Genomic DNA, 22,097 nt, shown 5'->3' on the forward strand with positions numbered 1-22,097 from the left:
AGTGATATTGGCCACAGTAGAATGGCTTACTTTTAACAACACCAACAATATGTTTAAACTGAAATCAATTTCAGCATTTCAAAATGATTTACTAAGCGTTCTTCCGATTTTTTTCAAGTCAGGTCGCGGGCCGCAAAATAACCTCGCGGGCCGCGTGTTGGTGACCCCTGTTCTAGTGCAAAAGTAACATTTGCAAATGGTTTCAAGAGAGATATTTTGATTGTGACATCGCAAATATAATAACTTACAAGTTACAAGCTTCATACATTGAGATAACCGTGGTGCCATGAATTGTACATCAGCTAAACAGGTCTGAAACATAAACCTGCATATTTATTGTGACACTCGGTCATTGATCTTTTGTAATACACCCCATTAAAGTGGTACACCCTGTGAAAATATTGGTACACCCCGGAGTGTGCGATACAGTCGGTTGGAGAGCATTGCTCTATTAAAATAAGGGTCCGTCGTAATTTCACGAAGTTTGAACCACTGTGGTGTATTTTGTGCGGGAGATGACTTTGTGCCTCGACTGTGCTGTTTTATTGCCGTTTCATATTCCATTACTGAAACCAATTTCGTCATGCAACGTATAAACGCATCTGTAGTCTGCAAACAGACGCATTGCCATGTCTCAACAGCCATGTTTAAGGTGAATTACGCATTGTGCAATCACATATACCGCTTGGCGCGTCTATGTCTCTCTTTTCGCCTAACTTCAGAATGTACTTGCCTATTTTTGAGCAATAATTTTGAGTCGATTGTTGTGCGCATAAGCTACCTTGCCCTAACATAGTTTATCTGATTTTTTATCTATCAACTCTTGTGCTGTAAGTCAAAAACGTTCGTCCCATAATTTTCCGCCCCTGCTGAAAAATCAAAGAAGTGTACTGTAAATGAGGACATATAAATATATATATATATTATCAATAAATTATACATTTTTCAGGAATGGAAGACTCTGATTTGAAAATGCCTCTTGGTACCAAGCCACCGCGCAGAGGAGCTCTGGATGGAATTTGTAATGAATTGCTCAAGTATTGTAAAGAAAGGGGACTGAAGGAATGCGATTTTAGTGAATGGGACATGGATGGTTTTTTGGCTAAAACAAAAAGGTGGGAAAAAGTCAAGGATAGGAAATCGAAACTGACAGGCTTCCTTAATCGCCATAAGGAATATTTGAATTCAAAATTGCGTAATTGCTTGCCTACAATAGGAAAGTGGGAACTTATACTCAAATATGCAAAGGCCCATCATTTAAGCACATCAATTGGACAAATGAAAAAAATTTGTTGGTTGTTTGATAAAGACCCAACGAGATTCTTCCAGATAGAAAAAACGTGTGAAGTGGCTGAGGAAGTCGATGTAGAAGCTCCTTCTGTTCCCTATCATAGTTCTGCGCACCTAGATCCGGCAATCGTTATGTCCGATAATAATGGCACGAGCGCTGGGAAGTCAACTTGTCCTTACCAATCGTCCGACGCGTTGGGAAATCGCTATTGCATTTGTAAGACACCGTATAACGCAAGTGAATTTATGGTAGGCTGCGACATATGTTCCGAGTGGTTTCATCCTAGATGCATATTTCACCGTCAAAGTTTAGAGATGAGCTTTGGTGTGACTCAATGGGAACGATGTCATTTCGTGTGCGAAGGTGCGAAGGATTTTCATGCGACCTTCGATCATTCATTTTACCATCCACCAGTGGAAGGAGGAGATGACACCAATCCTTCTGAAACTCAATCAAATCCATTGGATATTAATCTTTTGCCGGATTTTCGATTCGGCGTTGATCTGTTCCACCATCGCGTGGAAGCCGAATACACCAATCCTTCGATAACTCCGCTAAATTTAGCCGATAGTAATCTCCTTAGGGATCATGCCAGCGTTGCTACTTCCACTGCTGAGACCGGTATTGAGCTCCTCTCCGCTACTTGCGAATCCGAGGATTGGATACGGCAGGAGACGATTGTTGGGTTGGGCTGCTTTGGAGAGGATGTTTTTAATACTAACGAAGATGAAGTTGCAATATCCGGAACTTGGACCATCGAATTTAATGATTGGGCGAAATTGACAAAGAACAGATTGAAAAACAGATTTAATAAAAAATCGTATTATTACATTCCAATTTTCAAAAAATTGACACAATATTATGACCGTTGCGTACCCGTGGTGAAGAATCAATACTTGAAAAATCAAATGCTGAACCCCCCTGAAAATTACAACGAAGGATACGTTCTCTTTCGCTGTGCTCACCACACATGCTGTAATTGCACTGTGGAAGGCAAAATCTTGTTTGTGCGCCAAGGAACTGGAATAAAATGTAACCTGGAACTTGCTGGACGCCGAAAGCATATAGGGTGCAAACGATCGAGACCGGTGAGAGGGTCGGACAGTGAAGGTCTTGGCAAAGATTTGAGCTGCAAAAAACCTTCCAAGCTGCATAGAGAGCTCCGGGTTGCCCAAACCGAAAGGGAACGGATTTCGGGAGCTCATACATACGCTCCGTCATTGGACGTTTTAAGAAAAATAAAATCAAAGTTTGGTGTGCCTTGTGGCTGGACTTCCGATGTCTTCCGAAACATTGAGTTGTTGAGGAAGATGTACGAGGAAGATGGAACACAATTCATTAGAGGCTGGCAAGGCTGTCCTTTAAGCGTCACATTATTCTCAACCTTTCAATTGGAATTATTCAAAGATTTGTGCCAGAAAGACATTTTGTATTTTGATGCCACTGGGACAATTATTCGGTCGGATGGAGGAAAAGCTTTTCAAATATATTCGATTTTGGTCCGAAGCCCTTACAAAGATCTGCCAGGGATACCGGTAGCAAGCTACGTTACAACGTGCCATACGACTGAGAGTATAAAACATTTCCTCGGGTGTTTTAGAGATGCATGCTCGACGAAGTTGGTACCGAGATTGGTAATACTTGATGGCGCAGTCGCCCTATGGAACGCTTTTCTCTCAGTCTTTTGCAGTGAGACCAGACTCCAATATTATCATCGTGTGTACCGGATAGTAACGGGTGAAGCGTCGGGTAATGACTTGTGTTTAACCCTAATTGTCAACTGCCTGAGCCACTGCATGAAGGCCGCGTCCACTATGTGCAAAAGATATTACATTAAGAAGTACTACCGCGATGCTATGCATTGGATGGCAATGATATTTCTAGCCTCAACTATTCACGAAATGGATGCCATTATTAACCACTTATTTGTTGTGCTTTTACTGCGACAAAATTCCCCCGGGGTTGAAAAAAGTTTCCGAGCGCTACAATCTCATATGACCAAAAATGAAAGCCTCAAAAATTTACCGGATCAGTTTTATGAGTATCAAAAGGACGATGACGTATTCGCGAATTTTATTATACACGACAAGAGTCAAGAATACAAATCCCCGTTTTATCTGAGGTACAAAAACAAACTTGAATTATTTAAAAAATCTATAACTTATCAAGAAGGAAATGACCCCGGACTATGGCCAACAACCAACAAATATTTTTCAGAGTCATTTTTTACCAAAATTGAAAACGTAATATTTCCAAGACTTGGTGCTACATCTGGACTTTTACTCGGCAATCTTGATCGCCACGCCACAGGAACTGATTGCCCAAATGCTGTTTATCAAAGATTCGGCAGGGAATTTGAAAAAATTCGCTCTGCAAGTATGAAAAATAATTTGCAATCAATTTGTGATTGTAACCGCACACAGGGTATTATAGAGCAGCATTTTTATGAACTGAAAAACATATATTTGGACAATACAAGATGTAGCAAAATTGACAAATTCATTTTGAAATACCACAAAGAAATCGTCACGTCATCTAAAATATTCGCGGATAGTTTATTACATCGCGGTTTCAAAAGAAGAAGGAAAACAAAACTGTCGAAGGAAACACAACAATTGGTGAAGTCGACTTTCAAAAAAAGGAAAAGAAGGCAGACTGGCTGCTTTACCTCCGGAGAACTATCAAAAACATTGAAATTCGACAACGAGCCTTGTAGAAAGATCGGCAAAGGAAAAAATGAAGTAAGTTCGTCGTGGTATTTTAGTTAACTTTTGTACAATATACTTTATAACCCTAGGAACTAGAATTACTTTGGACGAAAGGAAATGAAGTTGAAATGGTAGCTGCATATATTTCCTCAACTACGCTCTTCACGGGAGATTTGGGAACCTTGCGTCCAGACAAATGGTTGAGCGGTGAAGTAAGTCGTATTAAAGTAATTGACTATTGAATGTACCTAGAACTAAGAGCAGTTATTACTTCAGTTCGAACTCGTATGGTGATTATTTACAACGCAGGTCATTGATTACTATCTGCATATGCTGGCTGACTCGAAAACATATGTGCTGGATTGCAATGTAGCGACTCATATCATTTTCAGCTCGGATGAAGAGCTAATCCGAAGGCAATCATTGCGAAAGGTACACAATACACACACATCCCTATTATTTAAATAAATAAATCTATGACGATGATTATCAGTACGCCAATATACAATGAAATCGTTGTGATCTTGTGCGCACGATAACGATGCTATTGAAATACACGGAGCATTGTACACTGAAAGCACTTTGCAATCATCTACATATATTAATAGGTGAAATTCGATCACTACGAAAAGATCATTGCTGCAGTGAATAAGTTCCAACACTGGATGCTGCTGGTTGGTCACGAATTTCGAATTGCATATGATCGTTCGGCAATTCCAATAAAGCGCATTTATGTATGTACAGGTAATTAATATATCAGATGCCGAAATTTCATTACTAAATCCACTCGGAAGTACGAAAAAAAGCACCGTAGCTGCGGCAGAGAAATTCAAGTAAGATTATTTTACTTAGTCATGCCTATCATATCAATTGTACATAAGAATACCACATTCATTTTTAGGAGGTATCTGCAAATCAGGAGCGAATCGGTCGATTGCCAATCCATGACGTCCAAGCAATGGAGTATCAGAATGTACGATCATTCCATTCAGCAAGATGGTTACAACTGTGGCGTGTATGTCTTGAAGGTAAAAAAGTTAAGATTTCATTTTACGAAGTGCCCGTCATAGATCAGATTTTCAAAAGTTTGCAGAACAAGTTTTGGGAAGCACAGCTTTATCATTGGCAAGTATTCCGAATGAAGAGACTGACCTTCGGAGATTTCGGCACGAAATCGCAAGGCAAATATTAGACGAATCAGGTAAGGACATCTATATCGAATTAGATAGATGGAAACAGTAGTTCTATATCGATCAACATCATACGTAGTTAATCGGTTTCTTCGATTGTTACAGGGTCATATTTTCTTGTTTTGTTTTGCGAGTAATATATCTATGCTAACGAATCTTATGCATTCCACATTCAGATCCGATCGCCGATATCTGCAGCTTTTGTGCTGACGCATCAACGCTTGATTCATCCTGGGTATGAGTCTTCCATTATTTACTCCAATTATGACAATATTATTTAAAAACATATCATCAATATATCTGAAATATACCTCTACGATACAATGACCATTTCTATATACCATAAAATGTTTGACAGGAGATGTGCCAAGGATGCAACCGGAAATATCACGCGACATGCGCAAGGGACACAGTTAATGGAAATATATTCTGTCCTATTTGTCAGCCATGAGTGACGACTGGAAATCTCATGAGGATTTTAAAAATAATTCATGTTTCTTTTGCTACAATGTACATATTAAATTCGTTGCATCTTTAACTGGTGACTTATACCTGCTGTATCGATATGTATGATGATTGCTGAGAATTATTATTATTATTATTATTATTAATATTAATGAGGAGTTTTAAGTGGCGCGTGCCGCCGTTTCCGGCCTTGTGCACCACGGACGTTATCAAGATGATTGCTGATAGTTACCAGATCCAGAAATAAGGTCCGACGTTTGAAACCAGTTTTAGACTTAGTATACTACCTCGATCAATAAATGGGGAGTGGTCCTCCGGAAAGGTTGCGACGTTTAAAACTGTTTTTAAATGTTCTTTGGGACCCCTTTTATTCATATATGGCAAAAACGTTCTTCCTACCAATTCTATTAAAGGTGAAAATCGACTTCGCGTCTGGCACATCTGAATTCCCGTATTAGGCAATTTCCTACATAATTTACGCTTGGATATATTTCGATGGTTCTCGTCTCCACGTAGGTTCCGAAGCTTGAATCTGCTTTATAAGTGTTCTTTGGGAGCCCTTCTATTCATTTATGGGGAAAAAGTTCTTCCCACCAATTCTATTAAAGGTGAAAATCGACATCGCGTCTGGCACATCTGAATTCCCGTATTAGGCAATTTCCTACATAATTTACGCTTGGATATATTTCGATGGTTCTCGTCTCCACGCAGGTGCCGAAGCATGAAACTGCTTTTTAAATGTTCTTTGGGACCCCTTCTATTCGTAATAGGGTGATAATTTTTTCCTACCAGTTCTATTAAAGGTTTAAAACTACATCAGGTATGACACATCTGAATTCCCGTATTGGGCAATTTCCTACATAATTAACGCTTGGATATATTTCGATGGTTCTTGTCTCCACGCAGGTTCCGAAGAATGAAACTGCTTTTTAAATGTTCCTTGGAACTCCTTCTATTCATATATGGGGAAAAAGTTCTTCCTACCAGTTCTATTAAAGGTGAAAATCGACATCACGTACGGCACATCTGAATTCCCATATTAGGCAATTTCCGACATATTAACGCTTGGATATATTTTGATGGTTCTTGTCTCCACGTAGGTTCCGAAGGATGAAACTGCTTTTTAAATGTTCTTTGGGACCCCTTCTAATCATAATAGGGTGATAATTTCTTCCTACCAGTTCTATTAAAGGTTAAAATCTACATCACGTATGGCACATCTGAATTCCCATATTAGGCAATTTTCTACATATTAACGCTTGGATATATTTCGATGGTTCTTGTCTCCACGTAGGTTCCGAAGGATGAAACTGCTTTTTAAATGTTCTTTGGGACCCCTTCTATTCATATATGGGCAAAAAGTTCTTCTTACCAGTTCTATTAAAGGTGAAAATCGACATCACGTATGGCACATCTGAATTCCCATATTTGGCAATTTCCTACATATTAACGCTTGGATATATTTCGATGGTTCTTGTCTCCACGTAGGTTCCGAAGGATGAAACTGCTTTTTAAATGTTCTTTGGGACCCCTTCTAATCATAATAGGGTGATAATTTCTTCCTACCAGTTCTATTAAAGGTGAAAATCGACATCACGTATGGCACATCTGAATTCCCGTATTAGGCAATTTCCTACATAATTTACGCTTGGATATATTTCGATGGTTCTTGTCTCCACGCAGGTTCCGAAGGATGAAACTGCTTTTTAAATGTTCTTTGGGACCCCTTCTATTCATATATGGGGAAAAAGTTCTTCCTACCAGTTCTATTGAAGGTGAAAATCGCCATCGCGTGTCGCACATCTGAATTCCTGTATTAGGCAATTTCCTACATAATTAACGCTTGGATATATTTCGATGGTTCTTGTCTCCACGTAGGTTCCGAAGGATGAAACTGCTTTTTAAATGTTCTTTGGGACCCCTTTTATTCATATATGGCGAAAACGTTCTTCCTACCAATTCTATTAAAGGTGAAAATCGACATCGCGTCTGGCACATCTGAATTCCCGTATTAGGCAATTTCCTACATAATTTACGCTTGGATATATTCCGATGGTTCTTGTCTCCACGCAGGTTCCGAAGCATGAAACTGCTTTTTAAATGTTCTTTGGGACCCCCTCTATTCGTAATAGGGTGATAAGTTCTTCCTACCAGTTCTATTAAAGGTTAATAACTACATCGCGTCTGGCACATCTGAATTCCCATATTAGGCAATTTCCTACATAATTATCGCTTGGATATATTTCGATGGTTCTCGTCTCCACGCAGGTTCCGAAGGATGAAATTGCTTTTCAAATGTTCTTTGGGACCCCTTCTATTGATATATGGGTGAAAAGTTCTTCCTACCAATGCTATTATAGGTGAAAAACGACATCACATGTCAGTTCGCGTATTAGGCGCAATTTCCGACATAACTTGCGCCTGGATATATTTCGATGGTTCTGATCTCCAAGATGGTTCCGAAGTTTGAAAGTGATTTTTAAATGTTATTAGGGACCCCTTCTATTCATATAAGGGTGAAAAGTCCCCCCTACCACATCTGGATTCGGGTACTAAGCAATTTCAGATATAATTTGCAGCTACATATATCTTGATATTTCTCATCTACGGAAGGGTTTCCGAAGATTAATATGACTTTGTAAGTGATATTTAAGTACATTTCTATTCATAGCAAGGTAAGAAGTTCTTCTTTCTTTGACTCTGATATGTTAAAAACGACATCAAGTCCGACAAATCTGAATTCGTGCATTAGGGAATTTCCGACGTTATATGCGGCTATATATATAATCATTGACTTATATTTTTCAACTGAACAAGCCACACACAATGTACAATGCGATAAGACACAATGCCATGTAATGAACAGATAGGAGGATGTCGAACGACACGCGGTTGTGATCCTTTCAATTTCTCATCCACCTCGGCCTAGAGTGCCCGATGTCACAGTTCTCTTTGATGTTGATCTTTTTTTTGAAGTCGTGGCGCATTCTACAAGTTCTTGCGCATTCCTTGTGAGTGACTTCTTTCGTCGAGGCTTTTTTCGCCGTAATAACGGCGACAGCGGGGAAGAGGGGCCCAGATAAACCTCCGACGGGTCCCCAGATTGGTAGGCGCTTATCGTCACCACTACGCTATGTCCTCCGCGATATATTTCGATGGTTCTCAGCTCCAAGCATCTTCCGAAGTTTGAAACGGCTGTTAATATGTTGTTTAGGATACCTAGTATTCGTCAAAGGATACAAAGCCATTCCAACTCTGGCTATAATGTATTAAACACGACATAAATGCAGGTTAAAATTATCTGGCAACCGCTTTTCATAATATTCGAAAATTTTCCAATCTGAAATATATAATGCTCCCATCGTAATAATCAGTGCTTCCCATATGGCGTACTTTTTCTAATAGAATCCACTGAGCTATATAAACACTGGAGTGCGCAACTTACCGTGACGGCGGAGAAAATTGAAAAACAGCTCTGGCTACCTACTTGCGCACTGGTGCTTATGGTGAACTACTGGGATTTTCCGTGTTTTTACGCTTTTCGAGGGGTTTTCGTCTGGAATAAGTATGTTTTATCACAAAACTAACACAGACCATATTAATGAACTATAGTTTACCCTTTCTAATAGGTATGTCAGCCTGGAATGACGCCATGGATTGCATTTGCGACTTCTGTATCCATAGATGGATCTAAAACGGCGAAGACTCGTGTGTAACTTCAAGGGATACTGCATTGCGACGACATTCCGACGTGAATATTTCAACGATTAGCTTCTGACTACATCAAACTCAACGTGAAGCAGTCTTGAGTAGCAGTGATGTTAATCGACTTCGGTGATGTTTGCTTGCGAGTGCAGGAACACATCAAGTTTGCTCTCGATGTCTCAAAGAAGTTATCGAAACCTAAACTGCTTCTGCCCTGTCCATGATTTTGCCATGGTTATTAAACTGTAATTGCACTATGACTATACGGTTCTATGCACCAGAAATATATCAACGAGATCATTGTGATGTACGGTATTTTTATTTTAGCGATCCACATAGTATAGAAAGAGTATGGTTCAACTGGGCAATTCATAAATAGTTTTCAACGTTGCCGGAAATATGCCAGTCTTTTGTGACACCGAAATAAAGAAGGATAATTAGTTTCTTGCCGATTGAGATGACCAAATAGGCTTGTCATTGAATACGGTACACTGTAAAACCAAAATATCAGGAACAGAACAACAAAACTAATTCATGTAATTGCTTGAGTGTCAGGAATGCTGAACACTTGCATGTAAAACAGAACTAGCCAAGAAAGAAACATGTTGACATTGATGCTACTGAAATAATTCCTGGTGGAGCTGATATAGTTGCCGATTGTCAACATTGAAATCTTTTGGGTGAAATCTGGCTTTAGGGTTGTATCGGAAGACACACTGGGTATACGAGGTTTTAAGATTTTTATGGTAGAACTGTTGAAATATATGGAACTAGTTCTGTACAATAGTATTTTCTTTTGGCGATTTTTGGCTAGATGTATGTATGTATAATTAATAGGGCTGACCAAATTGAAACTTGACCAAATTTTGACCTAACGTATGCAAATTAGGTGTTTTCCCACATAATGTTAAAATTGTACCACTCAATCTTCATTTCCGGCTGGAACTGACTGTCCTAACGACGCAGTTTGGCCTGAAAAAACCGTTTTTGGCTTAGAAACAGGCAACTTTTTACATGAAAAAAAAACAATATTTTAACGAAATCTGGCCCTATGAAGAATTCCAGTGGTTACAATATGTATTATGGTAGAAATAATTAAAAGATGTTGTAGTACAACGAGAGATACTTCCCTACATTCTTGGGTAGAAAGTGCATGTCCTTACTAAGAAGCTTGCCAAAGACGTTTAACAGCAGCAGTTGTTGGCTGACAACACTCAAGTTGTGCGTACACTGCTGGTGACTCACAGTGTTGCTTTATTCTGACAATGTTGTCTACATCACAATTTTTCATCGTGCGCTTCTTAATGTAAGAATGATGCAATGTCCAAGAAGTCTTTCTTCAGTTAGGATATTGCGGTACGTTGACCATAACACCATGTCTACCTATTTGTTTTATTTGACCGTTTACGATTCACAATGAGCAGACAATTAGACGTTTACAACGCTAGGCCTATAAAATAGGCTGCAAGCTGTAAAATATCAAATGATGAGTACACCGACAGTGCAAAATCGACGATACAAACGAAATGCAGACGTCGAAAAAATTTTGACAAATTTTGACCTAACGCTACAATTTTGACATGTCAAAACACGCCCTAATAATTATACATTAATGATTTCCGTAGAAATTCCACCCCCTATTTAAGTGACGGTCTCGAGACGATTTCATTGGGTCTGTGACAGCTTTTCGACCAAATTGCTACTAAGCACGGAAAAGTCAGGCCGCTGGTGAAAATAAATCAAAAATCGTCAGATTATATTTTCATCTGAACAAGACACACACAGATAGGAGCATGCCGAACGACCAGTTGCAGTTTCTCAAACTGGCATCCACCTTGGCCTAGTGCTCGTCTGCTCGATGTCACAGTTCCTTTCGGTGTTAGTCTCTATTCCGCGGCTCTTTCTTGCTCATTCCATTGTTTCACAGCTCTTTCCATTCTTTGGACTTTGGAGCAGATCCTTTAATATTTGAGGGCTTCCAATTTTCTCTCTTGATGTCTCTAATCCATTCGTTCTTTAGAGCATCATTGCTTCCAAGGGAAACTGAACACATACCATAGTAATAATCAGGTGTTCTTAAGCATTCCTTCAGCTGCAAACTAATGCATAATACAATCGTCTGTTCATGTATCTGTAAATATAAAATTTTTCAAAGTGTCAAGCTGGCTTCAAGCAAAGTGTTAGATGAAAAATTTTCTCCCTTATAAATGCTAAAATTTCACAGATAAAAAGTGGATATCGCCGCTTACACTGCATTTCCTCATCCTCGCTATAACTCCTCACAAACTCGATACTGCCTTCAAACGTTTTGTACAGCCATAGGCTTATAACTTATAAGCACAGCACACCTGACCGACTGATCCCCCCCCCCCCCCCCCACCATCGACATTATCTTGGAATCAACTGTACATGGATGTGAAAATGCATATGGATAAAAAATTTAAAAGGATCACCCAGTGATCAGTGATATTAGTTCAGAGTTGTGAATCTTACTTCTATAGCTAACTGCTGTTCTGCCATCTGAGTTATCTCCTGTTTCTATCGTACTTCTTATTCTATTCCCAGAATTCCCGATGTTATAATCTGTAAGTTATAGTAATAAATGGTTTAGTATAAACGCAATATCAAAAGATGGACGGCTGATAACTAACAGTACCTGATTATTAGTCCGTTTTATGAAGGTACAATGCGTAAACCCATAAGCGCCCAGGTAAAATTTCCGACGACTAGGTAGCCAAGGAGACAAAATGGCTACGCTTCAATTGTCTCCGCTGGAGACAACATTGGGAATACGAGATGCGCACCGCTTGATAGAATCACGGTGGTAGTTTGTGTGTGTGAATTCAATCATTCTAATTCTGTTCTGATTCGGAAAAATATAATTGAATAATTCTAATTCTGTACTGTAATTTGGAAAAGCTGAGAATTATCTAGTTAGCTATATCTCATGTGACTTGAAAACTTATCCTATATAGCCAACGATTTTTTGTTAAGAATCGCAGAGGGAAGCCCATCGGCCATCATTTCTTCTGATAAAACTGGAATGGAATACCTGTTGGTTGTATGACTGATTTTTAACTGGCTGTTATAGTTCAAATACAGTGAATCTTCCATACTGTATCATGTATATTGCGATTAATGATTGTTGTTACAAAATGATCATATTGTCACAATCACAACACTGCCGTCAGTGCTATGCTGACTGATCGAACATGCTGTTTTGTTTGCAGCTCTCCGCCAGTCCACATAAAGTATTGTTAACAGAGGTCACAAATATTATTCTGTATAGTTGCCGAAATGGACAAATACCCAACACTAACACTGCTCTTATCAGCATTCCCATATTTTGGAATCGGAATGCATCTTGCTCCGACTGCCAATTTGAAATTCCGAGTCATTTCACTTTTCCCAGTATTGAATCGATGTCTCGTGCACACCAGAATTTCTACTCACCGCACACAATGTTTGATACTGATAACCGTGTCCGTGTTGTCACACCAAATATATTGCACAAAACGTATCATTATTCCAACCCGGCGTTGTTGTTTTTTGTATTTTCAATAATAATTACTACGATATCTTTTCGATTTGTATTCACAGAGTTCTTCAATATTCCATAATCCTAACAATGACTTCCCAACTGTTACCGCTCGAATTAGTGGACAAATGTATTGGGTCGAAGATTCACATCATAATGAAAAGTGAAAAAGAGATCGTTGGCACGTTACTGGGATTTGACGATTTTGTGAATATGGTCTTGGAGGATGTCACAGAATACGAAACAACTGCCGAAGGAAGAAAAATTACAAGACTCGAACAAATTCTACTGAATGGGAATAACATTACTATGTTGGTTCCTGGGGGTGAAGGCCCGGATTTATCGTAACTCATACCGCACTGACGAGCGACAATATAGCCCTTTGTGAAGATGTCAATGAGGGTGAAGAAACATCGATATCATGAGGCGGTTTGAAGCAGATTGTTGATGCCAAAGAACCTTCCTTGAGACGCACAGTCAAGCCCAATTTTCAGTTTACTAAAATCCAGTTTCTTGCATATTGGAGCTTATTCTAGTTTGTCACACCACGAACATTAATTAGCAGGATTGGTCTTGTCACTCTTTTCCATAATAAAATGTGTTTCTAAATTCAAGCATATATTGCGGTAAATCAGTATAGAATCAGACCTGCTGTTTATCCTGTCCATAGTAATACAGCAAGACAAAGTAGGCTTACGCTTAGAAAGTTCCGATTTTACAATGTAGTAACTTTGAGAACATCTGCTAAATTACACCAGCTTCAAGGTGTGAACTACTTTATTTTATTTTAGTTAGGTACATGTGTACTGGCCAACCATGGCAAAGCCAAGATTGTCTCGACTCGAGTCGCAATTTTTCAGTGACTTGAGTCGTTTTCTTATCAATATAAAAAAACTCGTCTCAACTTGAGTCCATTTGTGTATTGACTCGAGTCGTGACATTCTATATCAGTGCTCAACCGGCTCTACCAAAATTTTTTCAAGGGTGTACTATACAGTGTACACTCTGCAGGGGTGTAGCCAGGGTTGTGACCAAGTCACAAGCCAATTTTACTACTATAGTTTTGACTCGAGTCATTTTCACTTCACCACCGAGTCAAGTATGGTCCGAAGTCAGGGTTCAACGGGTCGGTCTGACATAAAGCGTCCAAATGATAGAGTTCACATAATTATTGAGATCAAAGAAGGTTCAATTCACTTCTCTGGAACTCTTGGATGATATCGAAACTCCCGCATTCATGATATACGGCAGGCCTCATTTTTCTCACTCTTAACGTGTTGATTAAAACAGGACAAATGGAGTTTATGGTTATGTTCTTCAAGTATCGGTGCTAAACAATTTGTCTTAAAGACAAATCTTAATTTCTCTCAACCGAAATATATATCCCAAAACAACTGTAATTTACTCAAATAATAATTGTAGCAATTCCCAAGACATTACGAAACATCTACAATAATAAGTACAGGACGCTGCAAATTGTGATTATTATCATGTCGCCGCGAAAACAGTTTTGAGGCGGAACTACTCAATTTTGACGAATTGGATTTCGAAAAGTATGAAGTAGTTATAGGATATGTTTGCATCACTTCTAAGAGCGGAATTCTCTGGGGAGCACTTGTGAAAGAGCTCCGGTAGATATTGGTAAGTTGGTAATGTAATAAATTTTCGGATAGGCTCCAAATAGTCAGTTTTTGCGTTCGTCTCGAAGATACATCTCGCGATTTCGAAAATAGCCCACATCGTCGATTTGCTACCGAAGGTATGCAACGCCTTGTCAAAAACTACTTACTTGTAGGGTTGCATATAAAAAATCAACTTAACACTAACATGTTTAAAACAAGGCTTTGTTTTTAAGCCATGACGTCACGAATATCCAGTTGTGACGTCATTGTGGATTAACAATTGAAAATATAGGGTACATATAGCTCCTTTCACGAAATATCTACGTACTATAGCTGTTGAACCTACTATTTTGAGGGTTCCAGCCAGGGTTGTAACCAAGTCACATGGCTCCGAGTCACAAGTCAATCTCACTTTTATAGTTTGACTCTAGTCATTTTTACTTCACCACCGAGTCAAGTCCGAGTCCAAGTCATCGAGCAGAGGGTCGAGTGCAAGTCATGGTATTATGACTCGAGTCCGTGTTCAAGTCATTGTGTTGACTGCTCAGTTTCCAGTTAAAGTTTTGTTAAACCCACTTTTTATAGCTCTGTTTGGTGATATCGAATGGTTCGAATATATAATACACTAATTTTCCTCAGTTTTTGGTCGCATTTTCAAGTACCAGTACCAATAGACGAAATCCCAAGAGTGTGGTTACTTTACTTACTTTATTTCTCTTCGAATCTACAATGAAATGTGGGTCTTGGCCGGCTGAGTCTCGAGTCATATGACTTGGTTCGAGTCATGCGCAATGACTCGAGTCCAAGTCGAGTCAATACACAGATTGACTCGAGTCGAGTCATTTCGGTATTTTGAGAAAATGACTCGAGGCAAGTCGAGTCATCAGAAAATCGTGACTCGAGTCGAGTCATGACTCGAGTCATTAACCCTGGTTCCAGCCATCCCAAATCGTATACGTCGGCTAGAGATCGGGTGGTAATCGTCGTTCGTAGGCTCATACAACATGTTTTTTGGAAAGTATTTACACGATTTTGGCATGATTTTACAACTTGAAAAGGACCCATTTTAAAGGCTCTTGTTTAACACTGTATAAAACATGTTTAAACAAAGTGTTTTTAACAACCATTTGTTTTAAATGCAACCCTACGTAGGCTACGTTAATACTTTCGTAATTTGCTTGAATATAGTTATGGAAATTGTTACTTGTAATCGCGAGTATAAATTTAAGACGTGTTACTTGTAAGGACCACATCTGGTAGGCCTATCGAATTATCGTCCTAATGAGATGGGGAAAATAATGGTTTCTTTTTGCGTGTATCTCGTCGAGTCTTCGGCCTTGCGTTCCAATATAGAATTTAGCTAACTGATATGACATTCGTCGGTATAAAGATGCATTAAATGTGCAATGTCCATCGCCATAGGCCCCGACGTGGCTGCCACCTCGTAGAAAATGCTCAAACGCCCAAGGGATTTTTGACCAGTACTTACTACTTAGTAATCAGGCGAATCGATGCGACCTCGTTAGAGACGTCTTCGATTCCGATACACGCGTGTGCCAGGCTCGTAGCCACGGTGGTTTCGGGGGTCGAACTTCCCTATTTGAAACGCGAAACCCTGTCATTTTGAAATGATCATTCTAACTCTAATATTCAGTTGCAATTCAATAATTGTGTCATCAGTTTTCCACGCGGCCGATTTGCGAGAAACGCAGGGTTGTAACCAAGTCACATGGTTCCGAGTCACGAGTCAATCATACTTTTGTGGTTTTGACTCGAGTCGAGTCGAGTCATTTTCAATTCATCACAGACTCGAGTCCGAGTCCAAGTCACCGTTTAAAGGGTCAAGTCCGAGTCATGGTGTTATGACTCGAGTCGAGTCCAAGTCACAGTATTGAAGTCATGTTCAACTCATGTTTTCAATCCTGCTTGGGTGCTATCGAATTCCTTGTTCGCGAAACATGCTCATTTTGTCCCTATCAGAGTCTTGGCACGTGTTTATTTAGGCAGATAACGGACAGGTCCTTGCTTCATTTACCGATGGTAAATATAACTTTACTAATCTTAGAACTTAAAATCAAATATCTCTCTTGTCAGTCTGATACATCACCAATACAAGCATTCAGTTTTTGTTATGAGCACATCGACGATAGCTCACGAATAGCTGATAGAGAACCAACGAATTCACGTCTACATACTATCTGATACAGAACCAACAAATTCACGTCAAGATACTAGTTGATAGAGAATCAATATAGATGCATGTTTATGTAGAGGTATTTACAACAGGCCAGCATGCTGTAAAAGCGTGCATGCAACTATGTGCATTGTGCAGTGACAACAGAACAGATACCTTTTGATTATACTAAAGGTTTTCCCAATTGCATTACAGACTACATCGCAGTTATAGCATTGGATAAATAATTGTACAATGGGGCTGTTCAAAAACATTTTTTCAAATTTTCTGGCTACTTCTTAAAATTGCTAGATTGCCTAAAAATCAAATTTGGCTCAATTCCAACCAGTATAGAAAGCAATGCTATGAAAGAAAATTTTAGACCAATTACAAATAGAGATTTTAGAATTTTACCGGCTATCTCATGATATTGTTACATTGTGTAAAAATATGATTCATAGCAAATTTGACTCAATTCCAACTAGAAAAAGTGAAGTTATTAGAGTAGAATGTTTTGGATATGAAAAAATAGTCGGCTTACTACTATGTAATTATATTATAAGAAAGAATTTCTCACTAAAATACTCCATTTATTTTCAAATCCAAAATATTCTCCTCTCACATCATTGATTCCACTTTTTTCAAATTAAGCCAGATTCAGTGTTCCTTTTATGCAACATAACAATTTTATCAAGTAACCACCCAGTAAAATAAAAAATAAGTTATTTTAGAGCAGCCATATTGTACAAACATCACACAACATTAGCCATTCATTATTATACTCACGTGCACAATGCACATACCTAACAAAACGTCAAATGGACGAGGGGCATTGTGTGTTTTCACAGACAGCAGATCAAATCAATGAGTTACACCTCAAAAATACTAATGTGGAAAGGAGATCCTCAGATATGTCAAAGCGGCATGGCCGTAGAATGAATCCACATCTACTGAATACACGTTCCACTATAGTGCACTAGATGCAGGAATTGACAAGCATTTTGGAACCACACTGAAGAGCATTGAATACTCATTCTTTCTAGTCGCCCAAAAATGCAAAGAATCATCGCCTTCAAATCTACACATGAGCTTATCAGTCTCTTGACCATCTGAGTCATTTCATTGGCTCTAATTGAACTTTGCTTCAATTGTTTGCTTGTATAATTGAAAAGTCTTGAGTACTTTAATTGCGGAGGATCTATTACCTCTTCATCACTGGACGATTTTGTACAATGCATTATTGCTACTATGTATCATTTTCTGTTGTTTTTACGGTGGCATGTCTGATATCAGACAAGTGCAACGAAAGCAGTGGTGACAAATAGCGATGTCGGCAGAATTCGTCGGATGCGTTGATCTAGCCATTACGATTCGCAAATTTCTTCATCTTCAAGTCATATAAAATTAGCCGAGTCAATGACTTGGGTCGAGTCATGCGTAATGACTCGAGTACAAGTCGAGTCAATCCAAATATTGACTCGAGTCGAGTCGAGTCATTTTCCCATTTCAAGAAAATGACTCGAGTCAAGTCGAGTCTTAAAAAAATCGTGACTCGAGTCTGACTCGAGTCGAGTCATGACTCGAGTCATTACAACCCTGGAGAAACGTGTTGTCAATTAGCGAGTAGAGTCTGTGATGATATCCCGCTGAGATGGCCGCGAAATTAGGTCATTCGTTCCCGTGCGCGTGGCAATCACAGCCTGATTATTCGCGTCTCGAACAATCGCATCTGCAATAGGCCCAGTTCACACGATATCATCGCTTGCCTGCGCATGCGCAATCGCATCTGCATTGGCGGCTTCGGCCTGGTGTGCACGATATCATTGCTGGCCTAACTATCGCGTCTCGGGCATAGCGTGCTTTGGCTCCAAACCCTCGCTGGTTTGAAAGGTTCAGGTTCCTCTGAAAGGTTCAGGTTCGTGTGAACGCGAACCTTTTTCAAAGGTTCTGTATGAACACGAACGTGAACCTCATGACGTCACGTTACGTCATACTGCTAATTCAAATCCTATTTTTCAATGAAGTGATAGCCTATATTAATGCTCGCGATACGTAGCGACGACTCGGGCCACATAATGCCACGATGCCGAAATACATATTGGCGTCTTAAACGTCGCTAAATGTATCAACTGAGCAATCAAAGGACATAATACTCCCTTTAAAATCAATATCTTTCGTCGCTTTGCCAACAATTTCGACCCCATTAACGAGTTATAGCAGTAGTCAACACCTCAATCGCACGGATTAGGTTATGATGAAGTAAAGATTGACCCCATAACACCTGCTAGATTTTTTGCATCAGAAAACGATATCATCTCATTGATTGGTTGAACATTGAACAAGATCATTCACTGACTACGTATTTCGCTCGTGATGTTGGGTGATTGCGGGTCAAACTCACAGCAGAGAGTCACTAAATATTTACAAATGGAAAGCTGGATATTCCGAGCAAACGTTTGTAACAAAGTAAGTAAAATTTTTGAGATTGTCAAGGTGCATGCTCGTTTAGTGTTGATTTATAATGCTGCCAGCGCCATGCATAGAGTGGCCCACAATTGAAATGCAATAAATTTGAACCAAAGAAAGATGTTATAATGAAGTGAAAATTGTAATATATGAAAAGGGTTTGCAGTGCAGAACCTGCCAAGGTTCTGTTGGGAACGCGAACCTCTAAATTTCCGAGGTTCACACACAGAACGCGAACGTGAACCTCACGTTCACACCATCCCTACATCCTAGATCTCCTCTCCCGATAAGGCGCCCAAATAGACGTTCTGCTTTTCTGAAATCTAAATTATGTGCGCCCATATTCGTTTACAGAACCATTCGTGAGCTAGCTAGCTTCGTGATAGTCTTGGTAATCGGAGCCCGAAATATGAGGGTGTGTGTCGGCAAATTGGAATTCAATTCTGCGCAGATTCGTTTCTCTAACATGGTTTTGCCAGTGACATTATTCTGGAAACGCATCAATACAGCTTCAATACCGATATAATGAGAAAACAATTGTCGCGACGAAAGCTACTCAATATGGTGTCAGACTCAAAACCCATTCGTGGCGATACTGATTAGAATACACGCTTTCTCATTTGCCATCATCCATATTTCTTGTTATCTACCTGATACATTCGTACTCCACAATTGTCGAACAGAAGTCATTTTTCAGTCTTCTTTTCATTATTAACGTGCAGTAGGCCATGCCATTATCAAATATTGGTACATCACAAGATTCTGGGTGGCACAAATTCTGATTTTATTCGATTCGTTTAAACATGGAACCTTCTACATTACGGTAAACTTGATTGCAGGATGTACTCGTATCGAGAACAACAATATCGAATATTAAACTATTAGGCATTAGGTAGAAAGTGGATTTCTATTGACGAGATCTCGGTATGCGCCCGGAAGTGGAATTAATTCTAGCCCAGGGATGGCCAACCTGCGGCCGTAGAAGGAAATTTGTGCGGCCGTCTGCACGTAATTCAATTATCGTGTGTTAGCGGTCGTCGACGTCGACATGCAAATTAAATTTACGAATTGACCGATGTAGGCCTACTCCCGAAATGCTCCGCGAACGTAAATCGGGAAATGCATTAATGCCGCGGAGCTCTTTTATTCTGCAAATAATTGCCGCGATGCGAGTTGGTCAACGCGAAGCAAGAAACCGCAGGAGACAATTACTGATTGGCTGCGCGAATTCGCGCCGGTAATCATCATTATTGTCTGCTTGAGATATTCGAGAGTTGTCGTATGCTACTTGGCAGGCCAGTGCGTAGTGTATTTCATTACTCGCGAGGCGCGTTGGGCGTGAATGACATCAATTGATGCAATTCCAGATTCTCAGTGACGTAGCCTAAATTCTTATTTTTGTTCGATGCATTCGGACGGACTGATAGCGCAGGCCGGAGTTACACTTTCGAATGATCGTACCGTTTTACGATTCCGCATTTAATAACTCGACTGTATGGTTTGATATTATTGAGTGCAGGCTCCAGCCTGCAGGGCCGATATTAAAACGTCACGCGAATGGTTTAACGCTGCACGTACACCAGCGGCATGTAGTAATAAAAGTGCGTTTTAGTGGGACGATGACGCCATCTATATGGAACAGTTATGACGTCACAAAGACTTCGCCACCTCGTAAAAAAAAAAGTTGGCGCCTATGTCCATCGCCATATACAGACTCGACAAAATCCGATTGCAGGCTTTCAGCTCTACACCCTACATATCAGCTTTTGTGTGATGGATTTGACTGGCAAGCGAACAAAATATATGGTTTTCGGATTTTTAATTAGGTCTAGTCAGGGCCGTAGTTGCCGCCCCCAAACCTCCGAATTCGAGAGGGCCAAAATTAATTCATAAATTATAGAGTATTTTTTTGAATAGTTATATAACTTTTTTTCAAATTTCTCCGTGCGATTCATTGTCGCTAGCTGTCTTGATATTAACATGTGTCTCGGGTGCCCTCCATGAGAAAAAAATATTTTATAGAGATAAACATTTCGGCGTCGGCCATTCCCGCGCCGACTGACGTTTCGGCTAACATGCGACTCTGCGAAGTGTATGCCAAAAATCTTGGCAAAAAGGTATGTTTTTGAAACGGCTCTGTCCTTTGGTTGTTTCTTCGTATTTTCAAATCTTTCTGATTTGAAAATATGCGTTTTATGTCCATCCATCGTTTTGCTAAAGTTCATTGGTAGGCCTAATTCAGTTCATTGGTAGGCCTAATTCTGAATTCGAAGTATATTTATTGCAACACATGTGATTTGGCCCATTGTGCCCCACCTTCCCTATATAGCCGGCGGAAGGTCACGGATAACCACACAACAAAGTAATTGATAGGAACGGCCCCTCCCGCAGACGTATAGGATGAACCCTAAATTTTCAAATACACCAATTCCGTCAGTACTAACGGTAAATTTGAGCACGTGGGCTAGTAGCTTAAAATTCGACAGTAATAGGCCTATATGCAATTCCAATCCCATTGACCGAATTCAACCATAAGCACGGGGCGATTACACTAGGGTTGCCATACGTCCGGAATTTCCCGGACATGTCCGGAATTTCACTGAAAAATCTGCGTCCGGGAGGAATTTCTGAAATATGCCTGAATGTCCGGAATTTTGAAGGCTCAAACGTTTTTCGTAAATCAACAAAAACAGCATTATTTATCAAGTTTTGAGCTTTGCCACGGAACATTTTCAAGTAGGAAATGAGGTGGCGAGCATAAAAGGTTGGAAATCACCGGATGTGCAACTTGCTGGTGCATTTTATAGTAGCCTAATATCAGTGTTGGGATGACTCGAGTCATGACTTGACTCGAGTCAGACTCGAGTCAGACTCGAGTCACTTTTTCGTATGACTTGACTTGACTCGAGTCACTTTGCTAAAATGACTTGACTTGACTT

General features: G+C 39.7%; 2 protein-coding genes across 2 annotated transcripts in view; both read left to right on the forward strand.

The window, feature by feature from the left end:
* The window catches only part of LOC145459361 (calreticulin-like), a 283,057-nt gene that overhangs the window by 246,536 nt on the left and 14,424 nt on the right, over positions 1 to 22,097 (forward strand). The window lies entirely within an intron of this gene.
* Positions 952 to 5,745, forward strand: LOC145458669 (uncharacterized). Its single transcript, XM_080337113.1, has 9 exons — positions 952 to 4,032; positions 4,089 to 4,211; positions 4,309 to 4,431; positions 4,608 to 4,673; positions 4,744 to 4,832; positions 4,901 to 5,027; positions 5,086 to 5,200; positions 5,366 to 5,424; positions 5,548 to 5,745. The coding sequence occupies exons 1-9, from the start codon at positions 952 to 954 to the stop codon at positions 5,638 to 5,640; spliced, it is 3,876 nt and encodes a 1,291-aa protein (XP_080193239.1). The 3' UTR covers positions 5,641 to 5,745.

The sequence above is a fragment of the Botryllus schlosseri genome, chromosome 16, assembly GCF_051294905.1.
Source record: "Botryllus schlosseri isolate E-star chromosome 16, Bs_hap1, whole genome shotgun sequence".
In the NCBI taxonomy this organism is placed as follows: domain Eukaryota; kingdom Metazoa; phylum Chordata; class Ascidiacea; order Stolidobranchia; family Styelidae; genus Botryllus; species Botryllus schlosseri.

Bases quoted from the DNA above. Each gene is read 5' to 3' on its own strand.
- LOC145458669 (XM_080337113.1), top strand. From the start codon at position 952: ATGGAAGACTCTGATTTGAAAATGCCTCTTGGTACCAAGCCACCGCGC. The intron at 4,212-4,308 runs GTAAGTCGTATT...TTTACAACGCAG, and splicing joins ACAAATGGTTGAGCGGTGAA to GTCATTGATTACTATCTGCA. The intron at 4,674-4,743 runs GTTGGTCACGAA...ATGTATGTACAG, and splicing joins TCCAACACTGGATGCTGCTG to GTAATTAATATATCAGATGC.